Source organism: Magnolia sinica, chromosome 12 (assembly GCF_029962835.1).
Source record: "Magnolia sinica isolate HGM2019 chromosome 12, MsV1, whole genome shotgun sequence".
Classification (NCBI taxonomy): Eukaryota; Viridiplantae; Streptophyta; class Magnoliopsida; order Magnoliales; family Magnoliaceae; genus Magnolia; species Magnolia sinica.
The window spans coordinates 74,542,811-74,556,606 of NC_080584.1; the positions used below are offsets into that span (position 1 = coordinate 74,542,811).

The following is a 13,796-nucleotide window of genomic DNA, read 5'->3' on the forward strand; positions in this document are numbered from 1 at the left end:
AATCGACCACACAAATATCAGCTTGATCCTAAACTTTTGGGGCTCACAAGAAGTTTTTAATTATCAGTCACTGCTGTTTCCTGTGGCGTGGTCCACCTGAGATTTGTATCGGCTCAATTTTGGGATCTTGCGTAAAAAGAATCTGTTAAAATGGTTGGATGGCGTGGATGTAAGGAACATACATCAAGGTGGGTGCATCCCCGAATCCACCGAAGCACCACTTAATGCAAATGTCATAAGTGTGAATTCTAGGCCGTTCATCATCTGTGTCCCATCATTAATCTCTATCTGTGTCCCATCATCTGGCTACATACTTTTAGTGTATCACGAGATCAACATCCTGGATAAGGCGAGTAGAATTTGGATAGCCACTCTTGCGTGCAGCAAACTTTTCATCCCTCATTTCCCTCCAACAAAGAAGAAGAACAACAAGAGAACATCCAAAAAAGAAAATCAAAGACATCGATGGAGTGTCCCTTCTCTATTCCACTGCTCATCCTATCATCCTTCTATCTGCTAACCTGCATCGGGGAAGATAGGATAACCCTAGGCCAATCCATAACAGCAAACCAAACCATAACCTCTCAGGGTGGAATTTTCTCACTAGGTTTTTTCAGTCCTCATAATTCCACAAACCGCTATGTTGGGATATGGTATCACAATATTCCTGTTCAAACTGTCGTATGGGTTGCCAACATAGAAAACCCAGTCACGGATTCCTCAGGAGTTCTTACAATTACCCAAGATGGAAATCTCGCCTTCTTAGGTACAACTGAAAACATCCTTTGGTCATCGAATGTGTCGATTCCAGCTCGAAGAAATACTACTGCAATACTCTTGGATGATGGAAATCTTGTTTTAAGAGATGACAGTCAGTCGGTCTTGTGGCAGAGCTTCGACTATCCTTCCAATTCCTTTCTCCCAGGTATGAAACTATCAGCAAACCTAAAAACTGGTGGAAGTACATGCATTTTTTCGTGGAAAGATGCCAATAACCCAACACCAGGAGAATTTTCTGTATGTATGGACCCTCACACACCGCGCCAGCTGATCACGCTGAGAAGATCGGACAAGTACTGGAGAAGTGATGTTGGGCAGCTTGGAGCGGTTGTAACGATGCTTGAGAAAAATATTGTAATCTACCAAGCTACTGTAACTGACGACCAGGAGACCTATTTCACCATTACAATCACAGGCGGTATGATCATGGTAGGGTACTTTTTGGCTCCTACTGGGCTAGTCCAGGCGCTCATATGGGAGGAAGATTCCAGGAAGTGGAAACCGATTATTTCATTTCCGACGATTGGATGTGATTTTTATGCCCCATGTGGTCCATTTGCTAGCTGTGATCGTAGAATGTCACTGACTATCTGTAAGTGTTTGAAAGGATTCAAGCCAAAATTTCAGAAAGATTGGGATATGGGGAAATGGTCTGGAGGTTGTGTGAGGCCGGAGCCGTTGGAATGTAAGATGGGAGATGGATTTATGAAGCTAGAAAATATAAAACTGCCTGATTTTTCGATATCCTTAGGAAACGTGAGTATGAGAGATTGTGAACTACAATGCCACAACAACTGTTCTTGCATGGCTTATGTTCACAGTAATATGACGGGCTCGGTTGTTTGGAGATGCTTGATTTGGAATGGGGATTTGATTGATCTTGTGGAGGGTTCTGGAATGGCTCCGGATATCTACATACGCCTTGCCGGCTTCGAATTCGGTACGTCTGAGATCTCTTCGAGGTGAGGAATGTTAATTCCAGACACCCCAAGTTCTAATACAAGTGCAAACTCATCGCATATGCCAACAAGGGACGTGTGAAGAATCCAGAACGTTCACGTGGCGGTCCCCACATGAAATATTTATTATGTAAAAGATTCATCTGACCCATTACACGGGTTGTACACACATAGCAACAGATGGACAGTCATTCACGTGCATATGTCTCTGACAAGTGGGCCAATATGATTTCAGGATAGAACATATGCACTGAGGGGAAAGTTTGTCCCAGGACGTGCACACGTAGACCATGTTGGCATGTGTGGTGGTACTTTGTTTTTCCACTCACAATGGGGTGGCCGGAATTTTCATTGTCCCTGAAGCTTCTTTTGCACTGTAGTTTAACCTTTTCGTCCATTCATGGGTCGACCCTTTTTTTTTTTTTAATTTTCTTTTATTTTTAAAAAGCTGATATTTTTTTTTCTTTTCAAAAAGGTGTGTTGTATTCATAACTGACAAAATTTATGTTCTTCAGATCTTCCTTGGAAAAAAGGACCAAAGGAAGATCTATTGTAAAGGCCGAACAGAGAAACAACCAGAAAATTACAAAAAATTGAAGGGAATCTTCCTTTCCCTTATCGTACCTAGCCCCACTTTGTCTAGGAAAAGGACTCCCCTGACCTGTCTAGGAAGGTCAGCAGAAATCGGGAAATATAATCGAGATTGCAAAAAACTTCCCATCTGAGCCAGGGCGTCAGCCGTGCCGTTTCCTTCCCTAAAGTTGTGCAAGAAATTCACCGACGCAAGACCCCGGAGCCTGTCTATAAGGGTTCTCCACACTTTCCATACCCAGCCAGTTTGAGCCCCATGATTAAAAATCTTAATCACCATACTTGAATCCGACTCGACAATGATTTGTGAGAAGACTCTCTCCAAGCATAAGAGAATTCCGTCATAAACCGCCCTGAACTCAGCGCCAAAGTTCGTCATTGAATTACCATACCCATAAGAAAAACCGAAAATAAAATCTCCTCTGTCGTTTCTACAAACGCAACCGCCCCCTGCCAGGCCCGGGTTTCCTCTAGAGGATCCATCTACGTTTACCTTTACCCATCTCATAGCCGGTTTCTGCCATCGTATGACCGCCTGCGCTATTTGGTTTGAACAGGTATTTCTAAGGCCGTCCACAGATTGGAGACTCTGGGATAACCTGTTCCTGATGACCTCTTCCTTGGCGGATGCCAACCACCAAGAGACTTTAGCAATAACCGATCGGTGATTCATCAATTTGTCTTCGAAAAATGCCTCATTCTGAGATCGCCAGAATTACCAGAAAATAAAAGCTAGAGTGAGGAGATATCGATTCCCATGGACTCTCCTGTCCGCACATGCGCTTGTCCATTGCACGATTTTGGATTCCACCGTCATTGCCTGCATGATGGAGATCCCTGCCTGCACACCAAAGAAATTCTAGACAGACTTTGCAATCTGTCCGTCCATAAAAAGATGCGAAAAGGATTCTGTAGCTGGGCCTGGTTCAGTGCTGGTTCTGCAGAATAGACATTTGGAGGCAAGGGAAACACCTTTTGCTTGGACTGCTAACTGGAAAGGAAGAGCTTTTTGAAGAAGCCTCCAAAGGAAAAGAGAGATTTTTGGCGAAAATGAACCGTGCCAAACCCACCTTGCCCAGCCATTTCTGGGACTGGTCATCCTGTTGACATCCCACGCCGATTTGATGGAAAAAGAGCCCGAAGAAGTAAAGGGCCAAAAGGGGGAATCGGGCTCAGGAGAGATGCAAAAGCCATGGTGGAAGATGAAATCTGTCACCTCATTGGGAAGCATAGACAGGGCACTTGATGGAGGAAGTGGACCCCGAGGGCCCAACACCTGATTCACCTTTAGAGGATGAATGGTGGTTGCCACCTCAGATGACAGAAAATTTTGAAGAGGGCCAAGTCCCGTCCAATTTGTCTGCCAGAAATTACAATCTCCCGCTCCAACACTCCGTTGAACCTTCTCATGAAGGAAGGAAAGCTTGCCAAAGATCATCTTAAGAAAAGGGGAAGCGCTTCCCCGGATGAGATCAGCCCGCATCGGATCTTGGGATAAATTATATTTCGCTGCTATAAAAGAGGCCAGGAGACTGGAGTCTTTGTTGAAACGAAGGACCCATGCCATTTTAAGATGGAAGGCGTGCAACACATCAGCAAGTTTCCTGATACTGAGACCACCTTCTTCCTTTGGCGTCGTGATAGACTTCCAACTCTTCCAATGTAGCTTTCTTTTACCCTCGGTCCACCCCCAAAAGAAAGAAGCAAATTTCCTGTCAAGATCGGATAGGACTCGTTTTGGAATAGAGGAAGATGCCATAGAATGAATAGGAATGCTGCACAACACATGCTTTATGAGGACCAATCGCCCTGCTTGCAACAAAAATCTGGATGTCCAACCGTTTATACAGCCCCCCACTTTGTCCACCAAAGGCTGAAAAGCAGAAGACCTCAGCCTACCAACGGATAGGGGAACCTCGAGGTAGCAAAAAGAGCCAGTGGATCTGGCAATTCCTAGCAGAGAGGTGAGAGCACGAATCCTGGAGGCAGGGATTTTGTCTGAGCAGAAAAAGGAGCTTTTGGCTTTGTTAATCAGTTGTCTCGACGCTGATTGATATTTCTCCAACAAGTCCACAATCTTACGCATAGATGCTCTCCCACCGTTAAGAAATAGAAGGGTATCGTCTGCATAGAGTAGGTGGGAAACCTGTGGGCAGCCCCTCCCAAGTGAGAAAGGCATACTGCTGCCATTTGACACCAAATGGTGAAGGCTACGACTCAAGACATCAGCCCCCAAAATGAAAAGACTTGGTGATAGGGGGTCCCCTTGACGCAATCCGCAGGATGACTTGAAAAATCCGGTCACTTCTTCATTAATGAGAATGGAGAACCAACATGAAAACCAGCAGTTTTCAACCATGTTGACCCATCTGTCACAGAAGCCATAACGCAACAAGACTTGCTCAAGATAGTTCCAGTCAACTTTATCATACGCTTTTTCCATATCTAGTTTTAGAACCACATTTCCTCCTCTGGTCTTCCAATTCATCTCTCGGAACAATTCGTGAGCCAACGCGATGTTTTCTAAGATAGCTCTGCCTTTGATGAAAGCACCCTGCTCTGGAGAAATGAGGGTGGGGAGGAAATAGCTGAGGCGGGCTGCAATGATCTTAGAGAAAATTTTGTAAAGGCAGTTACATAAACTTATTGGTTTGAAATCAGACCAATTTCTAGGCGCCTCCCTCTTGGGGATCAAAGAAATAAGAGAGGAATTAACTGCATGAGGAATCTTACCACCCTGGAAGAAATATGTTATGGCCTTGTGAATGTCCAAGCCAATGATATCCCAACAAGTGAAGTAGAATATTCTCGAGAAGCCATCGGGGCCAGGCGCACTGTCAGATAGGATGGCATGGATGGCTGCTTTAACCTCTTGAATGGAAGGCGGAGCAGTGAGGGAATTGTTCATGTCCTGAGTCACCAGCTTTGGCACGAAATCCAGTAATTCCAAGTTTGCTGGACTAGTTCTTCCCTTAAAAAGCATCTCAAAATGTTTGATGGCTTCCCTTTTTATATACTCGTTATCTGTCACAACCGCACCTGACTGAAGCTGAATGTTGGATATCCTGGCTCTCCTATGCCGCTCTGTGGCGCTTGCATGAAAGAATTCTGTGTTACGGTCCCCCTCCTTAAGCCAGCTTGATCTGGATTTCTATTGCCAGAAGATTTCCTGTTTGATTTCCAACTGGTTAAGCTGATTTGATGCCTCCCGAAAACTATTGATTAATGATGTGTACTCACCCTAGCTTAAGTCAGACTGTTGGAGCTGCCGATCAGTCTCTGCTACTTCAGCTTCTGCCACCAAAAGTTTCTCAAAGATATCACCAAAATGCTCCTTGTTCCAGATTTTCAGCTGCGCTTTCACGTTTTTCAATTTAGCTTGCACGTTGAAGACTAGGTGATAGGAGTCGACACTGTTCCAAGTTTGCTTTACTACCTACATAAAGGAATTATCCGTAATCCACATCCTCTGAAATTTGAACGACTTTGGCGCACTCGACGGAGGAGGAAGGAAGGAAAGGAGAAGAGGGTTGTGGTCCGAATTAGTCCTCGGTAGATGATCAACTTGAAAAGTCGGGAAGGAGGAGGCCCAGGCTAAGTTGATTAGCATTCTGTCGAGCTTAGCCCAAATTCAAGCAGTTCCAGACTGATTGTTGCACCATGTGAATCGTGTCCCCGAGAAACCTGCATCCAACAGGCTGGCGTTGTCTATTGCCTCACTGAATTCCTTGGCACTAAGCCGATCAAAAGTTCCTCTACTGCGTCTTTCTAATGCTTTAGTGATGGCATTAAAATCCCCGCAGACACCCCAAGGACCCTGCAAGAAAGTGGACAGATCTGCTAGATCCTCCCAAAGAAGTCTCCTGATGAGTCTGGAACAGCTGGAATAGATACATGTTAGATTTATGGAGATCTGCAAGGATTGAACATACATATTTACTTGCTTTAATAATTGAACAGGAAACAGGGTTCTTGTAGAAGAACCAGATTTTCCCCCCTCCTCGACATTCGAGAAGGAGAGGTGAAAACCCAAAGAAAGGCTAATTCTCACACGGCTTGTATCGCTAATCGTAGGTTCCAGAATCACCATGATCCCTAGGTGATGAGCTCTCATCAATCATTTCAGCTTCTGATAGTTCTGCAGTTTCCAACTCTCCTGGCATTCCACACAAGAATTTTATCTATCCGTTACGCATCCCATGTTTACTGCCCTGCGTTTGAGACGTCTTAGTCTGGATTCCTAATCTCCTTTACTGTATAGAATACATTGTCTTCTTGTAGGAACCTTGTTCTGCTTTGTTGATTGCTTTGTTGGAAACTTTGTTTCCTGGGTTGCCTGATTGTTCTGGTTTTCTGTTTCATCCAGTGATTTGTTACGCTCCATGAGTTTGGATTTGGCAACTGAACCAAGTTCCATCCTGAATTTGTTATCTGCTGCACGAACTTCCTTATCATGATCTGCGAAGAAATGAGAGATATCAACCTCCAAGTGCCGATGGAGCTGCCAATCCCTTCTCCATGTCGCCTGAGAATTTTTTTGATAACTGAGAGCCCTCCTGAAAAACATTTGGGAGTCCCTGAGTCATAGTCAGGCCATCTTCTGACTCAGATCCTGTATCTTCATCTTCTGACTCAACTCCCGGGTCTACATCTGAAAGGATAGCATTTTCCTTTCAAGGAAAGATTTGTTCCTCGAAATTAAGGGGGGAATTACCCTCCGATCTAGCACTCCTGCATTCATAATTAATCACCTTATTGATGCTGTGTATTGGCCCTAATTCCACACCTTGTTGATCGTCTCGATGGGAAGCTGCAATAGGATCGGAGTCCACGAGGAACAACACTCTAGAAATATCCATTGTGTCCCTCTGTCGCTGCAGGTTTGACTAGTGCAAAGGACTAAGAGGCTGACACTGTAAGATAGAAGGGCTGGGACATGAAACTGGGTTGTTTCCTGCAGGCCTGCTGTCAGGAAACAGGTGTTGCCTAGGGGCTGCAAGCATAGAAGATGCAGCTCCCGTGCCATCTGCAATACTGGAAGGAGGAAGACAATTTCCTGTCCTGATGAGAGGGTCAAGTAAAGGAGTAGTCCCGTTACCTTGAGCTGAGACTAGATCTGTTCGACAGTCCTGCACTCTTCCAGTCATAGCAAAATCATTCATCCTTTCCTGGCAATCATCTGGAGCTAGATCTGCATCACAGTCCTGGGACTATTGTGAGATGAGAGGTGTACCCATTGACTGAGCTGTTCTTCTATCTGCATTGACCTTTCCACTTTCATGGGTCGACCCTAAATTGATAGGAGTATGGGAAAGACAGCCATGATAATGTTATTAAACAATGGTCCAGAATGACTTCTTAGGTGAAAATTCCATCATGTAGAACACCTATGATGCGTAAAAAGCTATGCTAATTAGATTATTAATGTAATGATCCTAATTTTTAGTACACTTAGAACTAAAATAAATAGTTAAATATTTTTATTTTAATTAAGAAATAAAAGCAAGTCAATATTTAAGTTGGTAGATACATTTTGGTTGAGAAAGTGCTTGAGGATGTGCAAACAAATGAGAGAAAGAAAACCTTATAGAGAAAGAGAGAGGATATTTTAAGAGGGCTTGATCAGGTAAGTTTCAGCCCTTGGATCTTTTTTTTTTTTCTTTTTTCTTTTTGGTTATTATATTAATCTCCTCATGATCTATATAATGGATAATGTGGATCATTCACACAATCATTGTATAGGTGCATAGATTTTTTTTAACAAAAAGATGATTTGTATTTTCAAATATGGGCAGTAGTATTTTAAGAATAAATTTAATTGTTAACATACGATTGTGTTAAGATAAATATGAACCCGTCTTTGATCCTAAGTGGTAAAAGATACCGGTACCTAAAATTTCAAATCAATCCGATCAGTGGATGAACCATTTTTACTAGATTTGACCATACGGATTATTTATACCTTAGATTCTAAAATGGTGATCAAACAGATTAGAGTAGATCCCCACTACATATGCTTATTCTGGAATAGATCTAAATTGTTATCCAGAGAATATGAGTCGATCTAACCATTTGATGGGCCATAAGGATGAAAGGTTAGTATCATACCTATTATACTTTAAATAAGGTTAGTATCATTCTTAATTTAAAATTTTACGATGCCAACGGATGACTTAGCTCTGTACTATATGATCAGTAGATCGTTTAAAATAAGATAAATAATGAAACTTAAAAAGTTAATTAAAATTTTTAATTTTTCTACACTTTAATATTTTAAATTTTGTGAGTTAAATTAATAACAATCATTGATCATATAAAATTAACATGACGATCAGAGCACTTGGTTGATCGAGTGCACCCCACATGATAAGATAACTAACTACTAGTACGCAATCTAAGAGAATTCAGAATCGAACAATTGAATTCTCCGTGTGGACTATCCCAAATTGAGAATTTATTAACTAAATGTGAATTGATCAAATAGGTTAGAAAGATGTAAATAAGGAACTAATTGAACTATGTAATTAGGTAATTGCTAATTGATTGATCTCCATATAACAAATTGAAATCCACATCACTAGATTTCAAGTGAGTGATCCTAATATGTTTCTTCTCCGTTGTGATTAAATTAGTCATTTGATTATTTTTACTGATTGTGATTCTTTGTGTTGAATGCTTGTTTGCTTAAAAATAAAAATGATATTATTGTTATATATGTGACAATTGTCAACATGATATATAAATTATCCTCATGCATCCATGTCATGCATCGCATAACTGCGTTGAATACCTGTGGGCACTTCTCAGATTACCTGTAGGTACTTACAGTACCGGATAACTTAGGGGACTATTTTTAGATGCTCATAATATGTGGAAGCGTACCAAGATGGTAAAAGCCTACCCCAGAAAGGGGGAGATGTGGGATGATGGGATCCAACTTAAGTAAGTGGATTGATTAACCGACTTGATGCATTCACGCATCCATGCATCTCATGACATTCACACATTTCTATTTTAATTATGATGTGCACGAAATATGATGGGTTCACTCACTGGGCTTGGCCAGGTAACATTTTATTAATGGAAAAATCGAATATATTTAGTGGACGATGAAACAACTACTCAAATTTCAATGCAGTAAAGTGAATTGGTGGACGATTTACAAGGGCTATGGCCGTATCTTGATGAAGATGAATTGAATATGTTAAATCACTAACATATCTAGTTGAACTTATGTTATTCCTTGAATTATGTGTTTAAACAAATTTTAAGTTTAGCAACTAAAAGTTATGAATAATTAAAGTTTTTATTAGTAAATGGTTTAATAGAGTCCCAAATCGGTGGGTGGTGGTACCATGCTTAACTTTTGTGAATGTTATGAATATGTAAATTGAATGCCTACAAATGATCCCGATGGTAGATATATGTGTATATAATAAAAATAAATGAATGTGAGATGTTTTGCTGAAGGTTTGAGTTCGGAAACTTAGGGTACATTTTAACTAACCTTCTGGAAAACAGTATGAATGAATAATTTTAGTACACATGGTGTATAAGTCATGTGTCAAAACTCGGGTCTGAAGGTGCACTATCTGCATTCGAATTTTGGGGTGTGACAATTATAAGCATCCAGTTACGACTTGGAAAATAAGTCTTACAATCCCTTTTGCAAGCCCTTAATTAGGTTGTTGTGACCACTTGATCAGGGCAATTCTAGGACCATGTGCAATCACAAGTTGGCGTACTTGAGCTCTAGATCAATATGGACCTGAACACATTAACCGAGAATAATCAGTTAATGTTACCACAACGTCATTTATTAAATGGAAAGCAGGTGAAGATAGGTTTCTAATGAAGTGGTAAATTGTTTTCCCTTTCAATGCAGGTGGAAGCGATCGGATAAGCGACATCTCTAGTAAGAGAAACCGTTTGCTTCGGATTATACTACCCATAATTGCTACTTCCATGGTTGTTTTGGGAATGTTTGGCTATTTTTTATGGAGGAGACTCAAGAAACAAGGTAATTCTAGTATCTTCTGATCACCATTTTAACGGAAATATATGTATTTGTCGGAGTTAATATATATGCATCAGTATGACTAGGCCTTTGGGCAAAAGTGGGGCCAATGGTTTAATGATACAAACAAATGAGTTGTTGGGTGCTACCCAGAAATCTCCTAACTTGAAAGATTCTGGCCACCAATCACGGAACTTTTTTGAAGGTGACATTTACAGCATCTTCCATCCGTAGTTGGGGCTGATAAACGAATGGACTGGATCATTCATCCATGGTTACCACTTTCATGAGGAACTAAATTTCCTCTTCTCAAGGGTCGCATAGTTCCTCAATAGAGTAATTAATCCCTAGGTGTAAAATTTCAAACCTTCTTTGCATCACGGAGCCTTAATTACATTCTTGTTTAGTCTTAAAAGAACTAAACTAATTAGTCTTTTAGGGAAGAGAGATGCAAATACTGCAACATTTGATCAAAGAGCTAATTATTTTGCAACCGAGTTTAGAAGTGATGATACACTTCTAAATGGGGAGTATATTCCAGATCAGGTACCACTATTTAGTTTCGGTAGCATTGTAGCCGCTACAGAAAACTTCTCTTTGGCAAATAAGCTTGGGGAAGGTGGGTTTGGTCCCGTTTACAAGGTAATGTCCAATCACCGTGACTAAATTTGTAAGTTGGGGAAAACAAATGGGTGGTATAAAATATATATTGATGGATGTCCTTCATCTTCTTTTCCTTTTTTTTTCTTTTTTTTTTTTTTAAGCCTTGTATAGTATCTTGTCAGTGGTATAATAAATGGGTGTTTATAAAGTAGGGGTTGAACTATAAGTTACCGTTCACCCAGCGGATAATTCCACCTTTCTTGTGCAGTTAGTTAGAATCATCTTGTGTGAACATTAGCAACATTGACTAATCAAGTGAACCACCCATGCATATGTCTATTCATCAATGGATATATGGAAATTGTATTCTATGTTGTGGCCCACCCGATGATTATATGAGGCAGAATTTTGCAATAGGTGATCCTCATGGGGAGCAAACCCATCGGAAGGGTTGGATGTTGCATGAAAATAATATTTTCTAAGTTATCTGCTTGGTGAACTTTAACTTGTGCTCCAACCAATTGAACTTTAAACATTTCTGTATAAAGAAAGGTTGGTGGAAGTAGTGAAAGCAAAGCGCATTAATAATAGCGATGCTGGTGTTTTCAGGGAAAGTTGCCAGGAGGTTTAGAAATAGCAGTAAAAGCACTTTCTAAGAGTTCTGGGCAAGGCCTGGAGGAGTTCAAGAACGAAGTAGAACTTATTGCAAACCTCCAACACAAGAATCTCGTTAAGCTGTTGGGTTGGTGCATTCATGCGGAAGAAAAGATATTAATCTATGAATACATGCCAAACAAAAGCTTGGACAAACTTCTGTTTGGTTTGTTACTCATCACATGACAAAAGAATATCTCAATTCCATTTGATTTAGGAAAAAATGCTATGGGTGCACAGGTTTATTTATATCATTTTACTTTTAAAAAAAAATTCTTCTTCAATCAAAATATCTAATAAAGAATATCCATCAGATCCAACCCAAAAATCACAACTAGATTGGGGGAAACGCTTCTGCATTATTGAAGGTATTGCTCAAGGGCTTCTTTATCTTCACAAGTATTCGAGGTTAAGAATCATTCATCGAGATCTAAAAGCCAGCAATATTCTACTGGATGGTGAAATGAACCCCAAAATATCAGGCTTTGGTTTGGCTAGAATTTTTGGAGGAAACCAGATTGAAGCGAGTACTGATAGAATCATGGGAACATAGTAAGTACCATTTTTTGGAGACTCACTTGCATTCAAACGTCTGAATGCATATACACCACAAACTGATGCTTATTACTCAACCAATTTTCTAATTAGTTTGGTTGTACTAATTTCTGCAGTGGCTATATGCCCCCCGAGTATGCATTGGCGGGTCATTTCTCAGAGAAATCCGACGTATTTAGTTTCGGGGTGTTACTGTTAGAAATCGTGACCGGAAAGAGGAATGCAGGTTTTTATCCCACCGATCAGTGGTCAATACTTTAGTATATGTAAGTAGCATACAAGAAATTTTTTTTCCGGCCCAGCTTTTGTACACATGATATTGTGCACTAACACATTTTGTAGAGTGGCAATTTGGTTTGGGCTAGCTGAGGGCCATAGCTAGTGTTGGACCTTACCTCATGTTGAACTTGGACACGCCTCGGGGTAGCCCAGTTACAAACCAAACATTAATCCCAAACGGGCACCCATCCCTTTGAACATTAAAAATGGGATTGGAATGCACATCAATCCCAAACCGGCGACAGTCCAATCCAACTTGTTTTATTCATAAACGATTGCCATTTTTCATGAATGAAAATGTGGCAGCATGCCGTGTTTTCCATCTTGGGCTGTTTCTTGTTTTGCATATCCCATAAAGGTGAAATTTATTACGTGACACCAATGGTGGATTTTAATTTCTTCAGGCATGGAAACTATGGAAAGAAGGTAAGATCATGGAGCTGATGGATCCAACGATAAGCAGTTCACATGTCACTCATGAAGTCGAGAGATGCATCCATGTGGGGCTCTTGTGTGTCCAAGAAACCCAGGTGAACGCCCAACAATGTCTTCTGTTATCTCTATGTTGGGAAATGGAACTGTGCTACCACCAATGCCCAAGCAACCAGCCTTTTCAACTAGTAGGGGCTCCATTGCTGTCGATCCATCTTCCAGTGAATCCAGGAATTATTCTATAAATGATTTGACAATTAGCACGGTAGAGGCCAGGCCATAGTTATCACTTTGTCATGATAAGAGGTAACATAAATTTAAATTTTCGAATCATGCATGTATTTTAATCAAGCTTGTTTCTTGAAGGAATTCAATTAGGAACCGATGTCAAACCACAAACTGAAATGTATTTTCTTCCCAGATCAATAAAAGCGTCTTGATAGGGCATATTTGGGTGTATATCCTTGCAATGGAGTTAATTAATAATCAAAGTAAAATAAAATGCTATCGATCAATAAAAATTTATGTTGAAGGAATGCCTCTAGAGGACAAAGAAGAATAGTGGACGTATATAATTGAAAGCGACAGAGAAGAAGGGTGACAAAAAACCCAAATCGGCCACGTTTCCTGAAAGCGAGCGACAAATGAAAAGGAGATAGAAGAAGATAAAGATGAGGGTCAAATATAAGAAGAAATGCATGAGGAGGCTGAAGAGGAATAGCTAAAAGATAAGGCTGAGATCCAAGTAGAGACAAGTCAAGTATCTCTCCTTATGACCCCGTCATCCTTTCATTGGTAGGAAGGGATTTTTTAAATTAATCCTGCTTACTTGTTGGCGAAGGGGTACTTGAGGCAAGAGATGCGTTAAAGGTATCTGACTTTTAGTTTAATGTTTTGCAGGTTTTTGGTCTATGAATTCCTATTGG

At 40.7% G+C, this 13,796-nt stretch overlaps 1 protein-coding gene across 3 annotated transcripts; it reads left to right on the forward strand.

Moving 5' to 3' along the window:
• The first annotated feature begins 342 nt into the window (after positions 1–342).
• LOC131221733 (G-type lectin S-receptor-like serine/threonine-protein kinase SD1-13) lies at positions 343–13,111 on the forward strand. Of its 3 annotated transcripts, none has more exons than XM_058217048.1 (7): positions 343–1,720; positions 10,216–10,350; positions 10,787–10,989; positions 11,560–11,770; positions 11,919–12,156; positions 12,276–12,385; positions 12,843–13,111. In XM_058217048.1, the coding sequence occupies exons 1-7, from the start codon at positions 466–468 to the stop codon at positions 12,866–12,868; spliced, it is 2,178 nt and encodes a 725-aa protein (XP_058073031.1). In that variant the 5' UTR covers positions 343–465; the 3' UTR covers positions 12,869–13,111. The 3 variants fall into 3 exon arrangements, with proteins under 3 accessions (XP_058073031.1, XP_058073032.1, XP_058073030.1); XM_058217049.1 differs by having other exon boundaries at positions 10,787–10,893; positions 12,276–12,425; XM_058217047.1 differs by having other exon boundaries at positions 344–1,720; positions 12,276–12,425.
• The last annotated feature ends 685 nt before the right edge of the window (positions 13,112–13,796 follow it).